Genomic DNA, 27,643 nt, shown 5'->3' with positions numbered 1-27,643 from the left:
CTGGCTCTGGGCTGCTGGGGTATTTCTGGCATATGCTTCTGCCCCAGGAAGCCTGGGGACGCAGGCCGGCATCCAGGCGGGGCCCCGGCTTACCATGCTGAAGTCCAGGAGGTCACTGAGCTCCTTGTCTGTGCCCACGGGCGCCATCCTCTGTGGCTGGTTCATCCTCCGGGGCCCAGAGGAGGCACCTCAGGCCTAGAGACGGCCCTGCAGAGGAGGAGACGGGCACACGGGGAGACAGAGAGCAAGGAAGAGATCTGAGTGATGGTGGCTGGCGTGGGACAGAGGAGAACCCTTCTACCCACCTAGAGGGCTTGGGTCTTCCCAGAAGGAGCCCCTTCCTGACCCTGCCGGTGGGGGCAGAGCTGCCAGGACTCCCAGCTTTGGGCCCCTAGAGACCTCTCCCCAGAGCTCTCAGGGAGTTTGAACACTGGGGGGGGGGGTCCGCAAATACACATTCCCTAAAGCCCTCCAAGACCACCAAGGAGTCAGATTGCACATTTCAAACGGGATGCAGAGTGGGAGTGGTCCCTTCCCCAAAGCGCCAGAACAGGCCCTTCTCCCCCCCACCTCTCCTTCCCAACAGCAGCACCCCCAGGCGTGCCACCGCCACGGAGGAGGGAGGGCAGCCCAGGCCCCACCCCACGGGAAATGTCGTGACCCCCGCCCCCCAACAGCTGTCACACGCTGTTGAAAACCAAGTCGCCCCAAAATTCAAAGCTAAAACAAGCTTCAGTAAAAAGGCTCAACGGTCTTCCCGAGTCCGAAGGGAAGGGAGGGCGCCCGGCGCAGGGACCTGCCTACTAAGCTCCCCTCCACCCGTCACCCCCTCCCCCCGCAAAAAAAACAACTCAGCTCGGATCGCAGAAAAAACCGCCCCCGGCTCGCTGTATTGTCACGATGTATCCGGGAATTATTTTCGAGCAACTTTGAAAACATCCCTCGCGCGCCGCTCCGGGGTGGGCTGGGGTGTCCCCGAGGCAGGGCTTCCCCGGCCCGGCCGCAGGCGCCTCCGTTCCCGAGCGCGGGTGGAGGCTCACCTGCCGCCCCTTCCCCCGGGGAGGCGGAGCGCGGCCGAGCGCGCACCCTCCGGCCGGGGCCCCGGGCTCCGCGGCGGCGGCGGCCCCCTCCACGCGGGGGCTGCGGGGCGCGGGGGGACCCAGAGCCCAGCCCGAGGAGCCCCCGCTCGTTCGGCCAGCCCGGGGCGGGGGACGCGGCCGGCCCAGCGCCCCTCCCCCGGCGGGCGGGCGAAGCTGACTTCGTCGGGCCCGGAACCGCACTTTCTGGCGGGGCGGCCGAGACCGACGCCGAGGCGGCCCGAGGCGGGCGGGGGGGGGGGACGTGGGGCCGTCGCGGGGCTCCCGGGCCGGCGCCCGCCGCGGAAGGAGGGGGCGGCGCTGCGAGCGGCCGCCCCGGGCCCCCCCCGCCCCCCGCCCGCCTTGGCCGGTGCAGGCGGCGGCCCGGGAGCCTTTGAAGCCGGCCCGCCGCCGCCGCCGCCCGGGGCCGCGCTAACGCGCAGCAGATGTTCGCGCCGCGGCCCCCCCGCCGGCCGGCCCCAACCTGCGCCCGCGGGCCGCGCCGCCGCACCTTCCCCGCCAGACAAAAGGACGCTCCCCGCCCCCTCCGAACTCGGCGCCCGCGGAGGGGCCCCCGCCCGCGCCCGCGCCCCGCGCCCCGCCCGCCGCGCCGCAAAGTTTCGCCAAGTGCGGCCCGGCGGGCGGGGGGCGCGGAAAGTTGGAGAACAATGACGCCCGGGCCGCGGCGGGACGCCCCCCGGACGGCGCCCCCGCCCCGAGGTCCCGGCCCGCGGCGGGGGGGGGGGGGGCGACTTCGCACAAAGCCGCGGGCGCCGGCGTCCGGCGTGCTCACCTGCTCGGCGCGGCCGGGCCCGCAGCGCGCGGGGGGCGGCGGCATGAACGGGCCCCCCCGGACAAAGGGGCTTCGCGCCGGGCCCCCGAGGGTCGCGCGTGGGCGGCGGCGGCGGCGCGTGGCCCGGCCCTCCCCCCGCGGCCCGCCCCGCGGGGCCCGTGCGCGGCCGGGGCGCTGGCGGAGGCGGCGTGTGCGGAGCTCGCGCTGCCCGCCGCCCGCGTCGCTGGGCTCGGTCCGGCCCGCTACGCCCGCGGCCGCCGCCGCTGCCTCATCTTCCTGCGGCGGGAGACATGTTCCGCCCCCCGCCCCGCGCGCCGCCCCGCCCCCAGCAGGCTCCGCCCCGCGCCCCGCCCCGCCCCGCGCGCCGTACGGCGCCGCCGCGGATCCCTCCGCCGCCGCCCGCTCGCGGACCGCGCGGCTCGTCTTCCTGCGCGCCCGCGGGAAGCGGCGCGGGTCTCGTGGAGACTGTGGCCTGGGAGCAGGGGGCGCCCGCTAAGGGCGCGGGGAGGGGGCCGGGACTATCTTCCAGCGCGGAGGCGCACGCGGGTTAGCCACGAACTCGTGACGCAAGGAGGCAGGGAGCGTGAGACGGAAAGATAAGGCTGGACAGCGGTGGCCAATCGAAGGGTGCGACAGTTGATTGGCGTGACCGGCGGCCACTCGCGATGCGGCCCCGCCTCCGCCCCGCCTCCTCCGCGAGGTCCGGCGACGAAAGAGGTGGGACTCTCGGGGCGTTAGTCCCGGAGGAGCGATGGGGGAGGGCTTTGCGGTTTTATTGTCAGGTGTGCGTGCCCGCCCGCGCGGCCTCTCCGAGGCGTGCCCGCCCGCGCGGCCTCTCCGGGGAGGTCGAGTCTCAGTTCCTGGGGCTGGCCCCCGGTGCTGGGTGGTGAGAGCGGGCATGTGCGCCTTTGCAGGCAGCGCGGAAGCCCGCGCCGTTTCAGGCTCCGAGAGGCCCACGCGCAGCCCGCCCTGTGCCTCTCTGACTTGCTGGTTGCTTTCTCCTACCCGAGTCTCGGCTTGCTCCCCCGCAGTCTGGACCTGCGCCTGGGCAGGGCTGAGGCAGGACCCAGCCTTCCGATGGTCAGTGGTCTGTTTCCTTCAACGTCCGACCTTCTTCCCAGGTCCAAGGGCTCCTCAAACCGCACAGAAGGGAATAATCGAATTACAAATGAAGGCAACGAAAATACCGGAGTTTTAGGGCACCTGGGTGGCTCAGTCACTTAAGCCTCTGCCTCTGGGTGGCTCAGGTCATGGTCCCCGGGATCCTGGGATGGAGCCCCGCATCGGACTCGCTGCTCGGCCGGGACTCTCCTTCTCCTTCTCCTTCTTCCTCTGCCTCTGCTCATTCTCTCTCTCTCTCAAATAAATAAAATCTGGGGGGAAAAGAGAGAGAAGAGAGAAAGAAGGAAAATACCACCATCTTTCGTGGTTTCCTATGTCCCCAGAAAGCCATCCTCCCTTCTAGGCCTGGGAAGAAGCCACCATCTTCCTGACACACTAGACTCTGGCCACCAGGTTCTCTTGGTGTTTTAGAACCTGCCAGGCTCATTCTCACCTCCAGGCTGTTGTCCTTGCTGTGCCCTCTGCCCGGAATGCTTTTCCAATCATACCTGGAAACCCCCAAATCACCCTAGTTCAGTGCTACCCCCGACCCAGGAAGCAAAGTGGTGGTCCAGGGTGAGGAGTGAGTGGAGAAGACTAGAGAGGCCAGAGGGCTCGGGGCCTCCCAACAAAGGGCCCCCCCTGCTGCACCCAGAGTAGGCTGACCCTCACCCTGACCCCTTCTGGCTCAGAGAATTCCCCTGTGCTGCATACCTGGAGAGCAGGTGTGGGTCTTGGGGCCTGGGTTCAAATTCCTCATTCCTTCTCGCCTCGTTGTGGCCTCATGCAAATTCTTGACACCCTCCGGGCCTCCGTTTCTGCGTCAAGAACACAGAAGGCACAGCGATGGCTACAGAGTCAGTGCCCATGGCTTGAGCCTTCCTCCCTCAGCCTCTCCCCACTGATGGACTCGTGTCCCTGGTGGCACAAAGGCCCCTTCAGTCCCCAGCCGTTCCCTGTGGCCCAAGCCTGACACTACAGGTCTAGACACGCTCCAGCTTCCCCCCAGCCTGGGAGGTTTCTCAAGGAGCAGGCTGGGGCCCAGGCCTCTCAGGGCCCCAGCCTCACGCAGACCGTGTAAACAGCAGCCCCCGAGCCACCGTGCCCAAAGAGGCCTCCACAAAAGCACGGGCCGCACGGCTGTTGATACCAGCTGTGTGCCTCGCTCGGCGCAGACACTGGGCCAGTGGCATCTGTGACCCACCCCGTGTCTGCCCTCCAGATGGGCCATCCGAGGCCCCCCTTTTGCATCCATACGCTTGGCTGTCAGGTCCCCATGACTGAGAGATTAGACCCATTGTACAGATGAAGAAACTGAGGCTTAGAAAGGCCCTCACTGTGTCCAGGGCACCCCAAGGCTCACACCTGCCAGGAGGGCCTCCTGATACCCATAGGTCACCACTGACCTCCCTGGGGAGGCCCAGCCTGGACTGAGTCAATGGGTGGAGCCATCCGTGGGGGCCCCCGCATGCCTGCCACCTCTGCTCAGTCCCGAGGCCTGGGTGAGCCCCACAAGGCCCTGGCATGGGGACAGACTGCCCGTGGCAGGTGCCCGGGGCCCCTTGAGGCCGGCCCACAGCCCGCCCACCCCCGCCTGCCTCCTTGCCTATGGCCTTTGTTCTCCTCTGGGTGCTGCCTGCCCGCTTGGCCTGGGCAGGCAGGAGCCCTAGTCTGACTCCCCCACTTGCTTCCTCCTTCCACACAAGCCACACCTGTGCCCTGGCCCCGGGGTTAGGGACCCCATGTGCGGGAGAGAACCCCATTTCTGGTTGGAACGACGAATGCCAAGAACAGATTCTCGCCAGTGGAGGTGGTGATGGGGGAGATGAGGGGCAGAACACAGGCGAGGGGCGGTGGGGACGGAAGCTTCCGGAAGACACTGTCAGGTGTGCAGGCCGGGGTTGTCCACACAGAGAGGATGTAACGGAATCTAGGATCCTGGGGCCGTCTCCGGACATCTGTTTCCATTTGTCTCCAACATGGGAATGTTCCCTCGGGGTGCGAGCCGAGCCCCCCACCCTAACACGCACCGCTCCCCCCTGCATTTCATAAGCCCTGCTGGGCGGGGCACATCTCACAAGAGCCAGACCCCGGCTGGGACATTTCGCTGTCCCCAGCCCGCGCCCCGCACAAGGGAGTGTGGCACCTCTGGAGCTGGGGGCTTCTTGGTCCCTGCGGCCCCCCGCGGAGGGGCCTGACCCAGACCCGCACCCTCCCTCCCCGGGGTGTTGGGACTCATTTGTTCATTCCTTCATTCACTCTCCCTGGCTTCTGGGAGCGAGGGATCTCGAGGTCATGCTGGATATGGGATGCGGAGCGGGAAAGGGCTGCTGCCTCGCCAGTGGGAGGCAGGGTGGAAGCGGCAGCCCCTCAGGCCGGGCTTGTCTGTCCCTCACAGCTCTGAGCACAAGGAACGGGACCTGGCGGTGACCTTCCCCTGCCCATCCACCCCAGCCGTGTCCCGGGGAGCTAGGGGGCCGGGAGAGCTGGGAAACGGGCAGAGAGCAGCCAGCACCCCAGCCTTGTGCCCCCCTTGTGCCCGGGACCAGACGAAGAGGCAGAAGGCTCTGAATGTGCTCTCGCAGGACCCGGACCTCTGTGGGGTGGGTCCCCAGGGCAGTGACACTGGGTGTGACCAGAGGATGAGAAAAGCCAGTGGGGGAAGGGCGGGGACAGAGCCCGGGAAGCAGGACTGCACACGGTGTATCTGGTGTATTTAAGGGGACTTTGAGGCACGAGGCCTAAACCCAGGGAAGTGGAAGGGAAAGGAGCCAAGTCCGGGGGTGGGGTCAGGTCTTAGTGGACACTAGGGAGCCCTGGCAGGGACTTGAGCAGGAGAGGGGTGTGGTCCGTATGGCTGCTGTGCGGAGGAGTGCTGGGGGGGGCGTGGAGATAGATATTAGGGGGAGAGGAGGGCTGGCCCCGGGGGATGAGGAGCGTGTTTGAGGGGGACCGGAGGCTTGCGAGGGATGCAGGCATGAGGAGACAGCCACCCGTCAGGGCTGGGTGTGGGGCTGGGGCGCTGGGCGCAGTAACAGTGGTGCGCTTCTCCCAGCAGGGATGTCTTAGGGCTGGGGCAGGAGTGAACGGCCACAGAAAGGCCCTTTCCCGCCCAGGCCCTGTAGGACAGAGCGCCCTGGCCGGACAGTCGTGGACCAGGGGGGCGGCAAGTGGGCAGGTGAAGTGCTGACCCGGGCCGAGCCCTGACCCTGGACTGAACCCCGCGCCCGGGCCAAGCTCCCAGCTATGGACCAAACCCGCTTTCCACCTGGGCCCCCCATTTGCCTTGTGCCTGGCCACGCACAGGACCAGCGCCACCTGCCGAGGGCGGCCCTTCCCCCTTCTGGCCCAGTGCCTGTAGCTCCTGACTCAGGGGCCCCCAGGGCCCGTCCCGCCACATTCCGGGGTGGCCTGTGCAAACACAGGGTGCCTCCCCAGCAGCCCCCATGGCATTGTGTGCCCTAGTTCCCGGAGTGGGGGTTGTAGGCGGGGACAGGGAGCCTGGCCGGGTACCCGCCGCCTGCCCACGCACCCACCCACGGGGCATCCTCACTGACCTGTTCCTGTGGCGGCCCGGGGTGCTTCTGCCGACCTCACCACACCAAGGGCAATCCTTGTCTCCTGGAATTGTTTGCGCCCCCGAGCTTTGCAAATGAGCCAACGCAAATCACCCCCACTGCTCCAGTGGGGAAACTGAGTCTCGGGACCCCGCCCCATTCCCCTTCCTACTGCTCCTCAAACACCTGTGCCCTGGCCATGTGCCTGGCTATCTATTCCTCATCCTTCGTTAGCTTTCAGCTCGGGGACCACCATCGCCAGATGCTCCCCAAGTCTTGGAGCCTCTCTTGCTTTCTGTAGTTTCCGGTTACCCCACTGTTCACCAGTTCAGGCCCCCCAAGGGCAGGGAGTGGGCTTTTCTTACTCTGTGAGGCGTGGTACGCAGCAGGTGCCCAGAGGCTGGGCGGGTGGCAGTTAAGACAGAGGCAGCTTGGTGCCGAGGGCTCCTGGTTCTTAAGGCCAGGTTTGGGGGCCTGAGAGATGGGATCTTGGGGAAGAAACGAGCAGGAACCACTGGGCCTGCCCTGCCAACAGAACTGGGTTCAAATCCTAGCTCCACTATGTTGTGACTATACACCTCGCGCAGAGGCTGCCCCCCCCTCCGAAAATCAGGGCTGGGGCTGGCCATCTTCCCTGTGCCTGTCATATTGGATCTCACTTTGGCCCTGGGTGGTGGGGACCATTATAAGGCCCAGTTTGCAGATGGAGAAACTAAGGCTTAGAGGGATACACTGATCTGACCAAAGCGACATTAAGGGTTCAATGCCCAGGACTGGCTGAGGGACAGTGGCTGGGTGGGTGTTTACTCCTGTTCATTTTGGTTTTTTTTAAGATTTTATTTATTTATTTGACACACACAGAGAGAAATCACAAATAGGTGGAGAGGCAGGCAGAGAGAGAGGGGGAAGCAGGCGCCCCGCTGAGCAGAGAGCCTGATGTGGGGGCTCGATCCCAGGACCCTGAGATCATGACCTGAGCTGAAGGCAGAGGCTCAACCCACTGAGCCACCCAGGCGCCCACTCCTGTTTTTGTTTTTGTTTTTTGTTTTTTTTTTAAAGATTTTATTTATTTATTTGACAGAGAGAGATCACAAGTAGGCAGAGAGGCAGCAGAGAGAGAAGGAGGAGGAAGCAGGCTCCCCGCTGAGCAGAGAGCCCGATGCGGGACTCGATCCCAGGACCCCGAGATCATGACCCGAGCCGAAGGCACCAGCTTAACCCACTGAGCCACCCAGGCACCCCCAACTCCTGTTCTTTTTAAGATTTTGTTTATTGGACAGAAAGAGAGAGATCACAAGTAAGCAGAGAGGCAGAGAGAGAGAGGAAAGCAGGGTCCTCGCTGATCAGAGAGCCCAATGCCGGGCTCGATTCCAGGACCCTGAGATCATGACCTGAGCTGAAGGCAGATGCTTAACCCACTGAGCCACTCAGGCGCCCTGTTTACTCCTGCTCTATGGGAGGGGCAGGTCAGTGGGGTCACCAGGGCGCTGGCTTTGTGCCTGTGACATAGTTGGTTATGCCCAGCATCCCCTGCGATCTTCCCACCAGCTCAAAGACTGGGGGGCCGTGACTGGCCCCATTTTGCTGAAGAGAACACTTAGTCCCCCCAAAATGCCCGACTGCAGATTTACAGAGAAAATGAAAAGGTCATAAACACAGGTCATCCAAGAGGCCCAGGGAGGGAGGCAGCCCCTGGTTCTTCCTCTCTGGGGTGATGTCCAGCTCTTTCTGGGTTCCCAGGCACCTGGGCCCAGACCTGGCCCCTACTTGCCCTTGTGCAGACAGGAGTTTTCAAATGGCTGGCAGGGAGTGTGTGAGGCAGGATCGTGGGTGGGAAGTGCTTGGTCTCATCTGAGCTCCCTAGAATTGGAGGTATCTCCAAAAAGGCAAGCGTTGTATACCCTTTCCATCCCTCTGTCCTCTTCAGGGGTGGAAAAGGCACAAAGGCCAAGACAGAAAAAAGAAAAAGAAAAATCTTCATATTGGACTATATAAGAACACAACGCTTCTGCATTAAACAGACACACACACGAGGTTAGACAACAGAAAGTATTGACAATATAGTAACAGAAGGATGTATAGCCTCCATATGCAGAGTTCCTACAAATCAATGACAAAAATAACCATACAGAAAACCAGGCAAAGAAATGAACATTAGTTCATACAAGAAGAAATAAGAATGGCAGTTAAAGGGACCGAGAAAAAGAAACTTGATAAAAAAAAAAAAAAAAAAGAAACTTGAAGTCACTCCTGATGAAAGAAATGCAAATATGCCAGGAAGAAAACACTCACTGACCTCACAGTTGGCAAAATGGTAAAAGACTGGCCATATCGGGGCACCTGGGTGGTCAGTGGGTTAAAGCCTCTGCCTTCGGCTCAGGTCATGATCCCAGGGTCCTGGGATTGAGCCCCACATGGGACTCTGCTTGGCAGGGAGCCTGCTTCCTCCTCTCTCTGCCTCTCTGCCTACTTGTGATCTCTGTCTGTCAAATAAATAAATAAAATCTTAAAAAAAAAAAAAAAAAGACCGGCCATATTCTGTGGTGATGGAACGGGGTGTGGGGGTCCACTGGAGGGTATGTATTCCAATAAAGAAAATCTACTATATCCCTTTGAACTTCCCCTCCAATTCCAGTCCTAACACTGAGAAATCCAATAACCACCGCAGCTACTACAGGAACGTTGAAACAACCCATGCCCAGCAAAAGGGGTCACACAAGAAAATGACAGCACCGTCCTAGGAGGAATGCTGTCCCCCCTTACAGCGAAGGGGGTCTGCATGCATATTCTGAGCAAGAAAGATGTTGTGGGTGAATCGCTGGAAAAAATACAAGTTTGAAACCCTCAGCACCATTTTGGGGGGAGAGATTTTGTAAAGGAAAAAAAGGGCTTTTTGAAAAAATGCAGGAGGAAACGTCCCCAGGGTTCAGCGGTTACTCTGGGGGAGGGGGAAGACTTTCAGTTCTTACTTTGTATTTATATTTCAGAAGTGGAATTAGTTGAGAAGTTGGACTTTATTTTCTCCATGTGTGTATGTGTGTTTGTACTTTTTAAGTTAAAAGAAAGTTTAGTTTTCCACGTCACAGCTGAAGTTCTGTGAGCCTGCAGAGTCATGGAATGGAGATGGGTGTCCACCCGGGAGGTACCCCAAGCCCTTCATGCTCCCTGGGCCTTCCCTGGAGGGGACAGGTCTCCAGCTGCCAGGGATCCTCTGGGGGAAAACCCTCATGTTCCAGGGAGGTCCCCTCCCAGGGCCATCCAAGAGTGAGCAGAGGCTGAGGGGCACTGCCGGGTCCAGTGAGATCATCCCCCCCAACTCAAAGCCCGAATTCTCACCAGCTAAAGGGGATCAGAGTCCGTGCCAAGCACCAGAGGAGAGACTGAGCCTCCTGGCCTCCGTCTGGGCCGGTGCTGGGGGAGCATGGAGGGACAGTCCCTTTCCTGAGGGCAGGGAGAGCCCCAAGCCCTGCACAGGAGGAACTGGGTCCTGGGGGGAGGGTGTGGAGGATCCTCTCCTGAGAGGGTCGCTAGTCTCAGTTTCCCAACTTGCACGAGGCTGGAGGAGAATCAAGGCTCTGCGACCAAGCCCTGTAGGACTGGCCCTCCGCCTGCCATCTGGGGAGGGGCCTGGTCCCCTCACAGTTTCTGCATTTCCTCCCACCCCCAGCTGGACCCAGGGCAGGGCAGAACTCTGGGTCCCAGGCCGGCCCCTGACCTCTCTGTGTCTCATTTTGACAAGGTCTGCAAAATGGGCACGCAGAACAAGAAATTCACCCACCAGCTCCCAATTCCTTCCCTGCCTGTGGTTTGGCTTCGTGAGCCGTGCTGGGGCCTGGGGAGGCCTGGAGGGAGAGGGGAGACTCCAGGGACAGGAGCAAGGCCTGGAGACAAGCACGCAGCCTGTGCTCTGGCGTGCTCCCCCCAGCACTTCTCCTGCCCGCTCCTCCCTGGGGGTCTTCGCACAGCTGGGCCCCTGCCAGGAACCCCCCCTCCCTCAGTCTCCAGCCTGGTAAGCTGGAGATTAGCTTTTCTCTCGCACCTACCAATATCCATAGCTTTCTGATTTGCTTGGGACCCCGCCCCTTTCCATCAGGACAGCCTGGTGGCCCGGCCTGGCCACTGCTGCATCCCCCGCACCCAGCCTGGGCCCCTGCACGCAGCAGGCACTCGATGGATATTGAGTTTGGAGAGGACGGTGGTCCCCATTTCACAGGTGGGGAAACTGAGGCTCAGAGGGACGTCCTGAGGCTAGATAAAGAGTGGCGCCTGGCTGAGGCAAAAGCATCTGCACTGGCCCTGGGGGGGGGGGCTGCGGGGGTCCTGGGACAGCTGGTGGGGCCCGCCACAGCAGCCTGAGGGCTGGTGTGTGTGGCAGCAGCAGCTGAGGCTCCTCTGGGGCCCAACCCCCAACCTGCCTGCAGGAGGGAGGGGGAGGGAGGGGAGGCAGCAGCTGGCGGTTTTGGCCTGGGGCCAGCTCCATCCTCTGCTGGGAGGGGCCCTGCGCCCGGCGGTCTCTCTGTCTCTCTGACTCTCTTTGTCACGGTGTGTCTGTCTCTCTTTCTCTGTCTCCTTCCGTCTCTGTGCCTGCCTCCATCTCCCTATCTCTAACTCCCCTTGCCTGCACTTGGCCTCCTCGGGCTGTCAGGGTGGAAGGCTGGGCCCACCTGGTGGCATTAGAAGCCCCCTTCACTTTTACCTGCCTGTGCAAGTGGACAGGACTGTCCCTGCCTCTGTGCCCTCATTACAGTCTCTATTCCTCCCCCAATGGGAGGCACCTCTTAAGGGCTGGGGGACCCTGAGCAAAGCTCCCCATTGTGAGCCTCAGTGTCCCATCTGTAGAGTGTCTGTGGGCACCTGGGACTGGATGCGCTCGCTGGACACAGGCGCTCGGTGGGACCACAGGCTGGAGGTCCTTGTCCCTTGGGCTCATAGCTGGCCTGGGGAAGAAACAGTGATGAAGGAACCACTTTAGAGGCAACTGAAGCTGTCCTCAGGGTCAGATCTAAGTGGCCAGAGAGGGTCTCAAGGAGGGGGTGTGGAGGCTGGAAGTGATCTTGGTTGGCTCATGGCCAGTGCAAAGGTCCTGAGGCCCAGGGCCATCCTCAGCCAAGTTGCTGGCTCTCCATCCCCAGGCCACACAGTGAGCTGACCTGGTTGACCTTGTGTAACTGCTTCCCCATTAAGGGCCTCCAGGGCCAGGCCAGGGGAAGGTGGTCAGGAGGGGCTGTGCAGGGAGCTGCTGCAGGGAAGAGAGGGGGGAGGCAGGGAGGTGGGCCAGCTCTGCAGCTCCCCCAGCTCTGCCAGCACAGCAGCCCTGCAAACCTCGAACCATCACAGCAGAAATATCCTGGGGCCTGCCGCTTAATCACCCCTTGATTTGCATTTTTGCATATTAATGAAGGCAGAGCTGCTAATTTTGCCGCATTATTTTAAAGGCTCAGAGACTCTTGGAGCTGGGCGGGCGGTGAGGACAGGCCTTCCTCCCCAGGCCTGGGAGTGTGGGCCTCTGGGGACAGGATCCCTGGCCCGCAGTGTCGCCTCCACCCTTGAGTCCCAAGGACCCCACCCCTCAGGAGTCCCAGGGTCTCGCTCTTGAAACTGGGACATCAACCTTGCCATCCGCAGGGGAACAGGATTCTGAAATTTTCTGCAGGTGGTTCCCGCCTGAGCTCCCTGCCTGGAAAGTTGAGGATCCGACTGTGTCTTAAACCCCAGGACTCGCGCTTCAGGCCAGAAACCCAGGGCCGCCGTCGGCCCCCGCCGCGAGCTGCGCCCCAGTTCCGGCCACCCGGGCTCCCGGCGCGCCCCAGGCCCTGCAGCTCCCCCCGGGCTCCCACCACCAGCCTCCGGGCCGACGCACGCCGCTCCCTTTCCCGCGACGTCCCCTCTCCGAGAGGCCCTCGTGCCACCTGCACCACGCATGCGTCACCCGGTCGCCTCCACGTCCCCATCGCGAAGCGGGGAAACTGACCCGACAGGCGGGGACCGGGACAGCGCAGGGCGCGGAGGGCCGTCGGGGCGGGGCCCAGGCCGGGGCGCGCCGTCGGGCTCGTGCTGCCACCTGGCGGCGCCCCCGGGCGAGGCCGCGGGTCCTCCTTGGAGCCCCCGCCCGCGGAGCCCACCCTGCCCCGGGGGACCCCTGGGAGACCCCTGGGTGGGGGGACAGCGGACGGGCTAGACTCCCCCGGACCGGGCTCGCGGGCGCCCGCAGGAGGGGCCGAGAGGTCCGACCGGGAGGAAGGAAATGGGGGCCGGAGCCGGCAGCCCGTCCGAACCCCGTCCGAACGCCCTCGGGGCGGTTCTCGCCCGGACCCCCAGCCTTCGGCGTCCGCGCGGGACCGGGCCGGAGGCTCAGCGGGGCCCGCACCGCGGCCCGAGCCCACCAGGGGGCGCCCGCCGCCCGCGGCTGCGATCGGCGCCCGCGCGTGCCTGTGCAGCGCGGGAGGCCCCGAGAGCGCGCGCGGGTCCCGGCGGGCTCGGGCACGCGCGTCCTGACCCGGCCGTGCCCGTGCGCGCGCATTTGCGGATCCGCACGTGTGCGGCCTGTTTCTGTTTGTCCAGCTGCGCGCAGGCGTGGTCTGGGGCGGGTTTGCCTGGGCGGCCCAGCGTGGTCACGCGTGTCCGCCGCGTCTGGCCCTTTACGCACTTCACGTCTGTGGGTCCCTTCCGGGTAGAGCTGTCGGTCAGTCCTCTCCCCCACCGCCTCTCTTTGCTTTGTCGGCCCAGTCCGTCCTCCCGGGTAGAGCCCTCGGTGTCTGCGCCCGGGGGTGGGGGGCACCCCGGAAACCGCCAGCGTGGGACCCGCCGCATGAGGGGTGCCGAGGCACAGCGGTGGTAAATCCAGGCCCGGCTCCGGCAGCCCCGCCGAAGACAGCCGGTCCGCGACGGTCCCACGGCTGCTGAGCCCGCCGAGCAGGGAAGGGACACCCTGGCACCCCACCACCAACTTTCCCACTCCTTACCATTCCCGCTCTTACCCCACGAACTCCTATGCATCCTGCAGGGCCCTGTGCTACTGGCCCCTCTTCCAGGACACCTGCCCTGGTTCCCCAGGTGTGAACAGAGGACAGGCAGGTGCTGGCTTCCCCGGCTCACAGACCTGCTTGCTGGGTGACCTTGGGTGGCCGTCACTGCATCTGGGCTTCCGGGCCATGTCTGCAGACAGCATTTCATGAAAGGGGCACTTTCAAGGGTGGGTGAGTACCAGTTCCCAGCCGCTGTCCCTGGCTGGCTGCTTAGGAGGCTCATTTGTGAAGACTGTGACCCTTTACAGTGGCCCCCTCCCTCTGTCTCTCTGTCCTTCCCTCCGTCTGTCACTCCTTCCCTCTCTTCCTCCCCTTCCTCTCTCTCCTCCCTCTCTCTGTCCCTCTGTCACCCCCTGGCCCGGGCCACCCCTCCAGCCCCCATGGGCCATCTCCTTGGCAACAGTGGCCACAGGGTCAGCCCTCCGATCAATCTCTCACCCCTGTGGCCCCAACCCTTCACCCGGAAGGTGACAAGGAAGTGGGGTCAGTCTTGGGTGTCGGGATCGAGGGGGGGAAAGCTGTGGGGTTAGGACGGGGGTCACATAGGCAGAGTGGGGGTGGTGAGACTTGGAGAGGGCAAGAGGGTCCCTAGGGGTAGAGTCAGGAGGGTCAGGGGTCAAGTGAGCCTTAGGCACACTGATGGCATGGCCCTCTCAGGGCCTCTGTGTCCCCAAGCCGTGGCCCCTCTGACTTCCAAACTCTAGGTCTGGCCCAGGCCAGTTCTTCGGAGCCCTTGGTTTGTTCAAGGCGGGGTCCCCAGCCTGTCCTCGTCCCAATTTTCAGCTGATAACAAGGCCATCTGGACAGGCACTGGACAGGTCTGTCGCTGGAAACCAGCCCTGCGGCCGTAGCACACCAGGCCAGGCAGCAAGCCCGCACCGTCCCTCCAGAGCCGGAGGCCATCACTGGCCTGAAAGACTCCGCCATTGCAGCTACTGAGCCGTCCACTGCTCCTGCTTCCAGCTCAGCCCATCCTCACAGTTTCTGGAATTTTCCTCCATCTTGGCCTCTGGAAGAGTCCACCGACCGTTCCGGTTCTGAGCAGCTCCACCTTCTAGCTCCTGGTCCGGTGGGAAGCTGTCACTGGCCTTTAGGGTTTTCCCTTTCAGGACGAAGAGTCTGCGGACAGGCTGCTGGCAGGGGAAGGTCCCCCAGACACACCAGGAGGAGGTGGCTTTCTCACTGGTTCTCAGCCGCGGTGGGGACAGCTCAGCAGGGCAGCTGGGCTGTGTGGGGGCCCCCTGGGGGCCCCACCTCAGGTCGATTGGCAGGGCCCTGCAGGGACATCGATTGCTAAGTGCGTTTGTATAGATCCTGGGACAGGTAGCCTGGGCTTGAAAGGGGAGGGAAGCAGGGTCAAGGGGGCCTCGGGGGACCTTGGGGGGCTGAGTGGAGATGCTGGTGGAGAGGGGAGAGCCATCCTGCACAAGACACCTCATCTGCTCTCAGTTTCCCCATCCGGACAAGGAGGGGCGGATGCCAACGTGGAGGAGGTGTGCCGGGGTGGGCCTCCTGGGGGTCCCCTTTCCGGAGGAGGCCCCCTGCTCAGCTCCCAGAGGTCAGGCTGCTGGCTCCACATGGCGCTGCCAGGACGGGGCGGGCCTGTCTCCCCAGAGGCTCCCACTCCCTGCGGCGGGCTCTGGGGGGAGGCTGGGCGGGGCTGCTGGCCCTTTAAGAGCCTCGTTTTGGCGCCGCCTCGGGGTTATCGATCGCAGCCTTGGAAACGCGATTAGATTATCCGGCAGCGAAGGGCGGGCTGGCGGGGGCCGGGCGGGCTGGCGGGGGCCCGCGGAGGAAGCGCGGGGCTTCTTGGAAGCGGCTCCCCGCAGGCTGGCCCGGTGCTCCCGGGCGGGGGCGTGGCTGGCCGGTGCCGGCCCGGGCGCGCGGACACCGAGGGGCAGAGCCCCGGCGGGGGGCGGGGGGCGCCCTGGGGGGACCCCCCAGGCCGGATGCCAAACGCGTCCAGCCGCGCTTCTGCGCGTGTCCTGTGAGCCAGCCGGGCGCGGGGCGCGGGAAACCCAGATCCACTCCAGGAGAACAGAAGCGAGTCTGTTCCTGCGGTTAGACCGCACCGGCCCCCACGGTCGCGCCAAGCCCTGCGCAACACTTGGGGTGGGCTGGGGGAGTTTATGATCCCATTACACAGTCAGGGAAACTGTGGCCGGAGCCAGAGTGGCTGAGCCGAGCCTGCGTGCCCCGGCTGGTTCCTGGGGAGCCTCCCTGGTCGGGTCGCTTGGAGAGGGAAGGGGAAGGACTGGTTTTGGGGGGTCAGCCGTCCCACCATCCCTGCCCTCTGCCCTCTGCCTCCGGGAGGTGCTTGACCTGGGTGGGCAGGGCTGAAGGCAGATGGGGGGGCCACTGTGGCCTGAGGAGGGGGCGAGCCGGGAGGGCGGACGGGAGAGGAACTGATGGGCCTCCGTTGGGGTGGGGGCCTGGGGGGGCTGCTCTGTCCCAGTTTCCAAAGCCTCAGGAGAACGCTCCCCACCCCCAGGCACCTGCTGTGGCAGCAAGCTGACTCCCGCCCTGCGCCCACACTCACCCCAATGCACCTCCAAGGCCAGCTCCAAAGGCTCCCACTGCGAACGTTTGTTGATCGACTACACAATAGTACTTAGCAGTAATGGTAATACTCGGAGTTTAAATCCCAGCCGCTTAGACTCGGCTTTGGATGCCTTCTTTCCCAGCACCGCCCCCTGGACACCTCTGTAAGCTGTGTGCCCCAGCTGCCCACTCCACCCCCCTAACAGCCCCCCCCAGGCGGGAAATGTGACTGACCTGGTCTTCAGATGGGGGCACAGAGGCTCAGAACCAGGGGACAAACTTGCTCACAGAACCCAGGAGACAAAACCCTACACCCGACCCTTGTGGGTCTGATGGTCAGGTTGCCTCTGAGGGAGGAAGCTTGACTGTGGGTTTTGGAGGCTCTGACTGCGGGAAACAGGCGGAGAGTCCCAGAGGGGCCCGAGGGTCTCCCAGAGCTTCAGGGAGGGCCCGAGGTACTTTCAGGCAGAAGGAGGCGGTTAGCCCGGTTTGGCCCCCAACCACACAGTACAACCTTGAGCACTTCCCCGGGGGCCACCTACCTGACCCAGCAGGGGCTGGCCATCTGCGGGGGGCGGGGGTAGCAGGGTGGGGGGGTCTCAGGAGAGGGCGGCCCGGGGAGGGGAGCATGTCCTTGCCCCCCACGGGGATTCCATACTGGACAGACGGATGGGCCCTGCATACAGCAGGTGCTTAACAGATGAGAACAAGGTCCTGCCCATGCTCAGCTCTGGTCAAGGCCTTGGGGCGGGCCCAAGGAGGGCTAGGGAGGAGGGCTGCTGCCAGGCCCTCTCAGAGGCCCCTGCACACGGCCAGGTGGGGCCCCCGCTCTCTCTCCCTGTCTCTGCGCCCCCTGCAATGCCTCTGTCTCATCTCCCTTCTGCCGAGTCCTCCTAGGCCATTCTCCCCATCATGTCCTCCTGGGGAAACTGAGGCACAGGCAGGACAGGGGTGCCCGAGGAGGGCCAAAGGCCCTGTGGATGGTGGAGATGCCTTAGGTGGGGGGTTTGCATTGGGAGCACCCCTACCCCAGAGATCTCCCCAGGTTCCCTCCTGGTCAGATTCCGTTTCTGTCCAGGTCCCCCAGGGCACCCCTCCCCCCAGAGGGGCTGCAGCCTGAGGTGAGCAGAGCTTGCCTAGGCCCAGAGCAGGGATGGAGTTCTCCGTGGAGGGAACAGTAGGGCAAAGACCCTGAGGCAGGAAGCGGGATGAGGAGGGAGGCAGCTGCCGCTGACCGGGCTTGGGCCCCGTGAGCTCTTCTGGGCTGCGGTGAGGGCTTGGGTCTTTCTCTGGGGTGTACTGGGGAGCCACCGTAAGGGAGGCAGGAGGAGGGAGTCATGCTTTGACCAGGCCCTCTGGGTGCTGGGGCGGTGGGGGGGGGAGGGATGCTGGGGGCAGGGGGGAGGCCAGGACCAGGTCTGAGCTGGGGCAGAGGTGGAGAGACTTGGAGAGCCGGCCCCTGAGCCCTGGGGGTATGGGGGGGAGCCCAGTGGCCAGGAGGGGGTCCAGGGCTGGGAAGGGGTGCCGGGCAGTGGCGGCGGCCCTGCTTGCCCCTCCGAAGCAGTAATTAAGGGCTCCCGGCGTCCCCGCGGCGTGATGTATGTGCGCCTTAACTAATCATTTATTAGGTCACTGATGTTTCGTCAATATTAATTCATTTATTTAAACAACTCGGCTCCGTAATGAAGATGTTGCCCGAGAGGGGAGGCCAGTGGGTGGCGGGCCAGGGCTGCACGGCGGGGGCTCAGACCGGGCTCTGGGGGTCTCCAGGGCGCCAGGAGCCAGCCAAGGCTGACATGGCCTGGGAGGTCAGGGCTATGCCGACATCCCACCGGGCTGGGGATGACAGACGGGGAGACGGGCCAGGGCACTCTGTGTGGATGGGTCCAACGCCTGCCTGACCCCCTTCCTGCTGCCCTTTGGGGAGGCCAATACCAGCAAGCTGGCCCCCGCCGGAAATGCTCAAAGCTTGGCTTTCCCGTTACACGGCCTGGCCCTTCCGTCTCCCTGCCCACTGGGTGGGTATGTCCACGGGGACAACTGAGAACCAAAGTTGTCGCATCCCCATCCCTCCTCTGCTCAGGAGTGCTTCCGTCTCTGCAGTGGCCTGCGGGGAAATGCAAACCCCGCCTCCGCCGACCTCCCTGCACTGTCCCAGGGGCCCCCCCAGGGCCCTCTCTCCGCTTTGCCCGGCATTTATTTGCTGACCTCTGCCATCTGCTTTCCCTGCAGCGTCCCCTTGCTGACGGAGGGGCTCTGCCGTCCCAGGGTGTGGGTGCTGGTCAGCATGACCCTCCCCTGCAGCACACGCTGTGGGGGCCGAGTCTGGGCTGCGGCTCAGTGTTCCTGGCCGCCGCACCCCCCCACCTCTTCTAGTCCGCTTCTGGACCTGCCGGACGTGAGGGCCGGTGTCGCTCCAGACCGGATGGGTGACGGCCAGTCCCGTGCCCTTGGTAGCGACCGCTCGCCTCGAGGATAACCCACTACACCGAGCGGACCCGGGTCTTGGGCTCGGCTCTCAGGAGCCGCACGGAGACGCCTGCGTCGGAGGGACGCGTGTGTCCGGACGCGGCATGGCCTTGCTCGGGAGGCCGCCGGGCCGGTCCTTCCTGAAATCCGCCTTGAGGGATCGACACGGAGACGAGGCCGGGGAGCAAGGTGGAATGCGGCACACCCTCGGGGCCCGGGCTCGGGTGTGGGGATGCCCCCAGACGGGGATGTGGGCATCTTAGAAGCCCGGGATCCCGGGATTCTGGGCATTTGGGAGTTTGTCTCTTTATTCTCCCCCAGAGACAAACGCAGGCTCTGGTGGGGGAGGGGGAGGGCACTTCTGTCCTGAGGGATCTCCGGGCCCCTGGCACCGGTCCCGGTGGGTTTCCTCCGCCGCCCCCTCTCCCCGGAGCCGGGCCATGTGGTTGGCCAGCGGGACCGGGCCTGCGGGGATGAGGGGGGCGTGTGGCCATCGTCATGACAACGGCTGACACCTTCCTCTCTGTCTTCCTGTCCCTGACTCATGCAGTCACCCGGTCCCCGACGCGGTCAGCGACAGTCATCGTCCTTGGTACAGAAGGGGACCCCGGGGACCCCAGCGGGTGCGTGATGCGGGGGATTATGTGGCACGGGAACGTCCGGGCCGGGATTCGGACACCAGCCTTGAGCTGGGGTTCACGGTCCGTGTGTCTTCCCACGCAGGCTGCCTCTAACACGTCCGCCTACCAGGGCCTCTTCTGCTTCCCAACCTGCCAAGGCTCCCACTGCCCACAGAGTCAGATCCCGGGGTCTGGCCCTCAAGGCCCCGCAGGCCCCCTCCCGGCTGCCCCCCTGCTAGCACTGTTCAGGCTGAGCTCAGGCCCCGCCCCAGAACCGGCTAGGGGGGTGTCTCGCCTCCCTGGAGCTTCAGCCACGGGCACATGCGAAGGGTCCCCAGGTGAGCTGGCCAGCGGCTCTCTCGGCCCAGCCGGCTGCAGCCTCCCCTGTGGCAGGGTTTCACAGATGGGGAAACTGAGGCTCAGAGGTTAGCCGGCTTGCCTGGCAGCAGGAATAACGCCTCCCCGTGGGCTGGTCGTGAGACGTCTGCCAGCGGCCTCTCGTTCATGTGCACAGCCCCGTGCGCCGCTCTGACCCGGGCCCACGCGGAGCCCCGGCCACGGCGCCAGGCGGGCTGGACACAGGGGGTGCAGACATGCCCAGGCGGGGGGGAGGAGGTGGGGGGAGTCAGAGAAGGGCTGAGGCCCGGCCCGGCGGGGAGGGCGGCGGGAGGAGATGCTGCCAAGAAGCGGAAGGGGGTATTTGCTAAGGGAAGAGAAGGGAATTCTGGGTCGAGGGCCAGCAGGTGCGCGGGCTCCGGGGTGTGGAGGGCGGCCCAGGCAGCGCGCTGGGAAGAGCGGGGGCGCCTCGGGCCGAGGGTGGGTTCCAGGGCTTGTTAAGGCTCCGTGCTCGTTCGGGAGGGCCCTGGGAGTCACAGACCGTCTCAAGCAGAAGAGGGACCTGTCCCTGACGTGGCCTCCAGATTTACGACTCCACTCTGGGTGCGAGTGGGAGCAAGTGCGGACCGAGCACCCCCACACGCCCGCCTTTGCCCTCGCCGACAGAGGGGACCTCAGCATGGCCAGCCCTGGGCTCTGGCGTCGGGGGCCCGAGGATTTGTGTGGGCCACGGCCGGCTCTGCCTCGGCCGGCGCGGGGTCTCCCCGGGGGCGCCCAAGAGGGCCCACTCCCGTGGTGTGGGAGGCGGGCAGCCAGGGTGTTCAAGTTAACTTCCCCTTAAACAGACTTAATTAGTGTTCTCCAGTCCCACATAAATTAAGCGTGGCTGGCCACGGAGGCGGGAGCGCCCGATCGATGGGCAGCCGGACGGCAAGGAGCCCTTCTGCTCAGCCGTCAGGTCCCTCCTGCTGGTAATGGCTCACGACTTGATCTCCTCCACCCAGGCGTAGGGGCCGGAGAGGCCCGGGGGCCCCGCAGCCCCTCTCCAAGGCTCGGTCTCCACATCCGTGAAATGGTGCGAGCGGGCCCACCGGCCCGGAGAGGAAGACCTGATGAGCTCTGAGTGCGTCGTGGGCCCTGCCGGCTGCTAGGAGTCCCAGTGGGGTCCCCGCCGGATGGTGCAGGCAGCTCACGGGCCACCCCTCGGACAAGCCTCGTCTAACGGACTTGCCCTCCCGAGGGAGCCAGGCGGAGGTCTCCAGAGCACTCAGTGGGACTGAGACCTGGCTTTCTGGTGTGTCGACACAGAGGTACCAAAAATATGTCCTGGACCCTGACCCCTGACCTGGGTGCTGGGAATAAGGTTGTGACCACATGGGAGTGACCTCTTTCTACGGTAGAGACAAATAAATGAATATCTAAGTAGAAAACTGGAGGGTTCAAGGAGGGCTTCTTGGAGGTGGAAGTTGGCTGAGACTTGGAGGAGAAAGGCTGAAGGGGAGGGGAGGGCCAAGGGCAAATGAACGCCACCAGGAACGGGTGGAGGGTGGGGGAGGTATGAAGGGGCTCCAGAAAGGCCTGAAGCTTGGAACCGTCCCGGAGCTGGGAGGAAGGGAGTGCGCGGAGTGGTCTTGGGGAAGCCTCCGGGCAGGGGTGTCAGCACACAGAACAGGCGGTGTGGTGTAGGTGGGGTGTGGCGTGGGCCAAAGTGGGCCTCAGGCAGGGTCTCCCCTCTTTGAGGACCAGGGCTTAGGTAGTCCCCTACCCAGGGAGTGTTTGCACAAAACTGGGACCTGACTGACCTCTACCTCAACGTTGTGGAGGTTGGTGGCCGTTGGAACTGGACTCAGAGTGCCTCCAGGTTTGTGGGGCCATAGCAGGGCCTGATGGAGGGAAACAGGGCTGGGGGAGGACCCCAAAGAGGCGTTGGAAGGATCTGCTTGGGGGGTGGGGAGCTCCCCACGGATGGGGCTTTCAAGGAGAAGGAGCTGACTAGGAGATGGGACTATGTGCAAAGGCCCTGAGGCAGGCATGGCAAAGAGGGACTGAGGGACCGGACAGCTCGGAAAAGCAGGTAGCTGGGGTGGGGACTGGGTTTCACCGGGAAGGGAGGGAGCCGTGGGGGGCCCTAGCAGGGTGGAGGGCAATGGTCTGACTTTCCTTTGGAAAAATCTCTTCTGCTGACCCTTGGAGGCCGTCAGGGTCAGGAGGGAAGGAAGGAGGTCCAGGCCGAAAACAAGGGGTACCGTGGGCTGGGGGGTGCAGAGGTGGAAAGAATGGCTGGACCCACTTTTGAAGGGGGGTTGGGAGAACCGGGGACATGTCCCTTCTAGGCCCGGGGGAGGCAGGGGTGGTGCCCTGTCCCCCCAAGCCCTGCCCCTCACAGCCGCCTGAGCCCCCATGGCAGTGGCTGTTTGGAGTGAGGCCGAGCCTGGAAGCTGGGATCCTCGATCACGTCTGATGTCTGTGGGGAGCTCAGCCAGGCCTCAGAGTGAGCTGTTCCTGCCCAGCAGCAACTGTGCAGCCCCGGCGGGACTGGCTCCCCACCCCGGCTGGCCTCAGTTTACTGCTCTGTGCAGTGGGTCTTCATGGAGACATCCCCCATCCCCAAGGAGAAGCTGCTGCTGGGGGCTCCCCGGTTAGGGCGGTGGTGCCCTCCAGCCCAAGGGGTCAGGGCAGGGCAGCGGAGGACGGCGTGCGGGCACTGCCGGGAGCGCATGGGAGTCTCCCTCTCGGGGCCTCAGTGTCCCCACCTGGGTCTGGCTAAGTGTGCCGGGCAAACAAGGTCAGAGGAATCATGCCTGTGTGGGATGGCTGTGGCGGCGTCCCAGGCGCCCGTGTTACTGGGCCAGCTGCCTTTCACCTCTGGGCCGCGCAGAAAGGGGGTGGCAGTTTCAGAAAAAGGACATCTTTGTTTAAGAATCAGTGGCCAGGGCACCTGCATGGCTCAGCGGGTTACAGCCTCTGCCTTCTGCCCGGGTCATGATCTCAGGGTCCTGGGATCGAGCCCCGCATCGGGCTCTCTGCTCAGCAGGGAGCGTGCTTCCTCCTCCGCCTGCCTCTCTGCCTGCTTGTGATCTCTGTCAAATAAATAAATAAATAATAAATAATAAATAAAATAAATAAAAATAAAATCTTTTCCCCCCCTAGATTTTATTTATTTATTTGACAGAGATCACAAGCAGGCAGAGAGGCCAACAGAGAGAGAGGAGGAAGCAGGCCCCCCGCTGAGCAGAGAGCCCGATGCGGGACTCGATCCCAGGACCCTGAGATCATGACCTGAGCAGAAGGCAGAGACTTAACCCACCCAGCCACCCAGGCGCCCCTAAATAAATAAAATATTAAAAAAACCAACCAAACAAACAACGAATCGGTGGCCAGGGCTGCCCCTTCCCTGGAGGGGACTGGTACCTCCACGAGCCCGCAGAAGTTCTCACGCCCCTGAGCCCCAGTTTCCCCAACCCCGAAATGACCACAGCAGCCTGGCCTGCCTCTCTCTGAGCCGGGAATATGCTCTTGCCCATTCTGAGTGCCGCTTCTCTCCAAGCCTGGCCCCCCTTCTCCATGCTGCTTGCATGCCCCGAGGGACAGGGAACTCACCCCCTCCCCAGAGCCCTCGGGTGGAGGTTTGATGTGTGTCAGGCTGGGGCCTGGGACGGACCCAGAGAAGGCAGTTCTGAGAAGAGGTGGAAATGGTTCTCAGAAACCCCGAGATCCTGAGGGACTCCTTTGCTTTCTCAGAAATATCCCCCACCCCCAGCCACCGACTCTGCAAGACGTCTGGGCAGAAACGCGGGCAGGGCAGCCGTGGGCTCGAGGGTGGGACCGGCCTGACGCCAGCCCTTGACAGCGTCCCCCACAGCACTCCCGTAGGCAGTACAATCCCTCCATGGCAATGTCACCCCCCCTCCTGCCTGTCCCCAAAGGGCCCCAACCTGCCGTCCACACCCAGAACCCACGCGTGCCCCAGCGCAGTGTCCCCCGTCGTCCTGAGCTCACCTCGTCCCTCGCTGGTGCGCTCACCGCTTTGGGCTGCCGAGCAGGTGAAGCCGGCGTTCTCAGCCGTCAGCACCTGCAGCATCGGGGGCCACTCTGATGCCGCCTCACCCACGACCCAGGCCCTGGGAAGGGACCGCTCTCCTCCCCCAGGCCCGAGGGAGGCGCTGGACACAAGCCGCCCCTCCCAGGTGGGACATCTCTGGGTCCCCTCCCCAGGAAATGGGCTCAGCCCAGGGGGCCCCCCGGGTGTCTGGTGGACAGCCCTGGAGCTGTGGGGCCGCCTTGATGTCTGGGCTAGGAAGGGCGCCCCAGGCTCCAGGCTGGTCTGTGTGCAGGGGCGGGGGCTGTCGTCTCAGCAGGGCCCCGAGGGGCGAGATGCTCATCCTTGTGCAGGGACTGCTGACCCGCCTGTCATCGCGGCCTTGTCACCCGGCTGGCCACGGCAGGACGGTGGGGCTCTGGGCGCCCGGTGGGCAGCACTGGGGGAAAAGAAGGAGTGTCACCCCGCCTCGGCCTGTGCTCCGCTCCTGGGGTCTCCCGCGGGGTGACCCGCCTCTCCAATGCTCGGCCCCTCGGGATGGGCGCATCTGGGACCCCCCGCATGTCAGGCTGTCCTAGCTTAACACTTCCCGCTCCCCGATTTCTGCATAAATACCAGATTCCACACCCACGGAACGTCCGTAGGAAGTGGACAGCCCAAAGCCAGGACAGCACGCGTGGGCAGGACGTGGGCTGGAGCGGTCTCGGACCCCACGGCGGCTCCTGGGACAGACGGCAGGGCCTGTGGCCTCAGTCGGCAACCCTGGATTTTTTACTTTTTCATTTATTTATTTTAAAGATTTTATTTATTTATTTGACAGACAGAGATCACAAGCAGGCAGAGAGGCAGGCGGAGAGAGAGAGAAGGAAGCAGGCTCCCTGCTGAGCAGAGAGCCCGATGTGGGGCTCGATCCCAGGACCCTGAGATCATGACCTGAGCTGAAGGCAGAGGCTTCACTCACGGAGCCCCCCAGGCGCCCCCACCCTGGATGTTTTGAAAAGCGAGGAGATGCTGGTGCCTGGTGACCCAGCCCCGAGTCTGCGGCAGAATTTTCTCTTCCTCTCCCTCTGCCCCTCCTCCAGCTCGCGCTCATTCTAAATAAAAAAATGAAATCTTAAACAATTTACAAAAGCAAGGTGAAACGGACGCAGCACAAAGCTAACCAGGGAGGTGACGGACTCCGCGGTGCTCGGTGCATCCGCGCCCCCCCTGACCCTGGAGCGCCCGGGTCTGTCCGGACGCCCGGCTGGTGGCCGCGGGGCTGCGCACAGGCGCCCTCGCGCTTCTGTCGGACGCCCTGTTTCCCGACCTTCGGGGTGGACGCCCGGGAGTGGCCTCTACATTTTGATTTGTTGGAACCTGGAGTTTTCCAGGCAGCGGCCCCAAGAGGGCTCCTGGATTTCACCTTCACCGTCTGGGTTAGAATATGGACCAAGAACGCGGGGGTGGAAGCCAGGGGGCGGGTGTCGGTGGGCGTGCTGACCTCATGTCCCCAGCTGACCGGGGGCCGCTCGGACCAGGCTTTCAGGTCTCTGCATGCAGCAGCACGAGGCTTTATTCAAGGGACCAATCCGCAGGGGACCAGTGGTTCAGGGTAAAAGAGGGTCCACTCCTCCAAGTGGGGTGCAGGTTTTGGGGTGCAGGGGTCTTCTGGGGTTGCCGCGACAGGCCACCAGCAACGTAGGGTTTAAATCACCCACACTCATTCCTTGACTGTTCTGGGCTCAGAAGTCCTAAAGCCCGGCACATGCAGGGCTGGTACCCCCGCCCTCTCTCTGCCTCCCTCTCAGGAGGACTTGCTGAGGTGAGGACGCCGGGCCCTCGGGAACCCAGGGTCACCTCCACCTTGGGGGCCTGGCAAGCTCTCGGTCGCATGAGGCAACATGTCCCGTGTGCTGGGATGAGGAGTGAGTATCTTTGGGGCCGTTGCTCAGCCCGTCACAGAGGACACCCCCTGCCACTAACCCTCCTCATCCCCAGTCCTGCCTTGGAGCTCGGATACCATTCACAGGCTGAGGGGCTGCGGGAGCGGTTTGAGCCCCGGCAGGATTTGATGATCTCCAACTTCTTCTGATCACTCCCTTCTGGAATGAGCATTTATCAAGCGCCTGCTGTATACCAGACCTCTCTAATGGGGTGGCTTTGTGGGCACGTGACCGGTGCAGCTGCCCAGGGCTCCATGCTTGTTTTTTTTTTTTTTTTTAAGATTTTATTTACTTACTTGACAGACAGAGATCACAAGCAAGCAGAGAGGCAGGCAGAGAGAGGAGGAAGCAGGCTCCCTGCTGAGCAGAGAGCCCGACGTGGGGCTCGATCCCAGGACCCTGAGATCATGACCTGAGCCGAAGGCAGCGGCTTACCCCACTGAGCCACCCAGGCGCCCCTCCATGCTTGGTTTAATGCTCTGCTGTCACCGATTAGAAATTCCTGCCAATTTGATCTTTGAGCTCATGTCCGTAGGTGGAGTCTGATGGGACAAGGGAGCAGGACACGGGGAAGACACAGGCCCATGTGGCTTGCCCCAGCTCCTGGCTTCCCTGTTTGCACCTGCCGGCTTCCACGGCGTTAGCGGCACGTTCGCCCGTCCACCGCGACGTGAAAACAGGGTGGTTGGCTTCCCGCCGCATTTCAATTGTTCTGGTAAGAACGACACAGGGGCATGGATAATCTACAAGACGCAGCCGTGAGCTCTCGGGGGCTGTGTGGGCGAGCGGCGTGCGTGCCCTCGGGTTTCTTTGCACTTACAATCAGCGGAAGCTTCCAAGCTCAGCACCTCGAACCTCACCTCTTCTCCTGCGTGTTCATCTTGCAACGAGCCCTGCAGATTGCCTGGCCGGCCCAGTGCACGGGGTCCTGAAGACAACCGTGAACACACCCGCCCCAGAGCAGAAATAATGACTATTTCAGACGTGAGCTGTGCGAAAAGACGACATGACCTGAGAGCAAAGTCACACGGCCGCGGGCAGGCGCGGGTTGCTTGTGGACGCCCTTCATTGGTGACCTTTGTTAAATGTCTCTCATGTGCCAGTGCGGATGGTGCCTTGACGACAAGGGGTTTGAGTAAAAGAGGGACCTGCTTCATTCTCTCCGGCCAGCCTCCCTGCCCGGCCTCCTGGCTTCTCAGCAACGGAGGGAAAGAGTCCTCCCTGTTGGTGCTGACCGGAAGAGCCCAGGGAAGGTTTTGATTGGCCAGGGTGGGTCACGTGTCCATTTCTGGACCAATCACCACCGCCAGGAGGAGGAGAGACTATATGATTGGCCGGCTTGTGCAAGATACCCGCCTTCATGGCCAAGACATGACGGGGAAGGATCACCAGGATTGGGAGAAGACAGGGCTGGACACATACTTCCCGGCCCAGACAGTAAGGAGTGGGTTGTGGGATGGAAGGGCAGAGGAGAAGATATGCCTAAAGATTATGCTTGGGACCTAGATATGGATTCCTAGAGAATGGGGTTTGGGGGCTGGGGCCTTGAGGGATGAGTAGGAGTTTGCCTGGTGAAGGTGTAGGGCAGAGGAACAGCATCAGTGAGAGAGAGAAAAAAACACAGCTGTAAAAGGGGAAGTGTTGAAGTCAGGCTAGGCCAAATCCTTGAGGAACCTCCCATGCCAAGCTGGGAGAGTGCGACCTTTTTCTCCAAGCAACGAAGAAGCACAGAAAAGTTTAAGAGCAGAGGAAGTACGGGGCGCCTGGGTGGCTCAGTGGGTTGGGCCGCTGCCTTCGGCTCAGGTCATGATCTCAGGGTCCTGGGATCGAGTCCCGCATCGGGCTCTCTGCTCAGCAGGGAGCCTGCTTCCTCCTCTCTCTCTCTGCCTGCCTCTCTGCCTACTTGTGATCTGTCTCTGTCAAATAAATAAATAAATCTTTAAAAAAAAAAAAAAAAAAAAGAGCAGAGGAAGTACGTAACAAGTCTTCAAATGAGAAAGAACCTCCTGATATCAGTCTTGGAGTGGTCTAGATCAAGAGTCAGCAAACTATGGCCCAAATAAGCCAAATCTGGCCCTTGGCTTATTTATTTATTTTTTTAAAAGACTTATTTATTTATTTATCAGAGAGAGAGGGAGAGAGAGCGAGCACAGGCAGACAG

The 27,643-nt window shown here is 63.1% G+C and overlaps 2 protein-coding genes across 16 annotated transcripts in view; both read right to left on the bottom strand.

Moving 5' to 3' along the window:
- Positions 1-1,986, bottom strand: part of TCF3 (transcription factor 3) — a 30,358-nt gene extending 28,372 nt beyond the window's left edge. For 11 of the 15 annotated variants that reach the window (XM_044254659.1, XM_044254665.1, XM_044254666.1 and 8 more), the window contains exons 1-2: positions 1,870-1,986; positions 94-207 (exon numbers count right to left, since the gene is read on the bottom strand). In XM_044254659.1, coding sequence (XP_044110594.1) covers positions 94-165 — 72 coding nt within the window. In that variant the 5' untranslated portion in view covers positions 166-207; positions 1,870-1,986. The other 4 variants (XM_044254663.1, XM_044254662.1, XM_044254661.1 and 1 more) reach the window with 4 other exon arrangements.
- Positions 196-23,599, bottom strand: LOC122910275 (collagen alpha-1(I) chain-like). Its single transcript, XM_044254928.1, has 12 exons — positions 23,518-23,599; positions 23,119-23,168; positions 19,622-19,754; positions 18,955-19,027; positions 14,532-14,671; positions 13,024-13,282; positions 12,192-12,956; positions 3,685-3,788; positions 2,240-2,361; positions 1,870-2,145; positions 1,041-1,508; positions 196-207 (listed from the first exon to the last, which is right to left on the bottom strand). Exons 1-12 carry the CDS (start codon positions 23,597-23,599, stop codon positions 196-198), a joined length of 2,484 nt encoding a protein of 827 aa, XP_044110863.1.
- Between the last annotated feature and the right edge of the window lie 4,044 nt (positions 23,600-27,643).

Source organism: Neovison vison, chromosome 6 (genome assembly GCF_020171115.1).
Source record: "Neovison vison isolate M4711 chromosome 6, ASM_NN_V1, whole genome shotgun sequence".
Classification (NCBI taxonomy): Eukaryota; Metazoa; Chordata; class Mammalia; order Carnivora; family Mustelidae; genus Neogale; species Neogale vison.
This window is presented reverse-complemented; position numbering and strand designations above follow the sequence as displayed.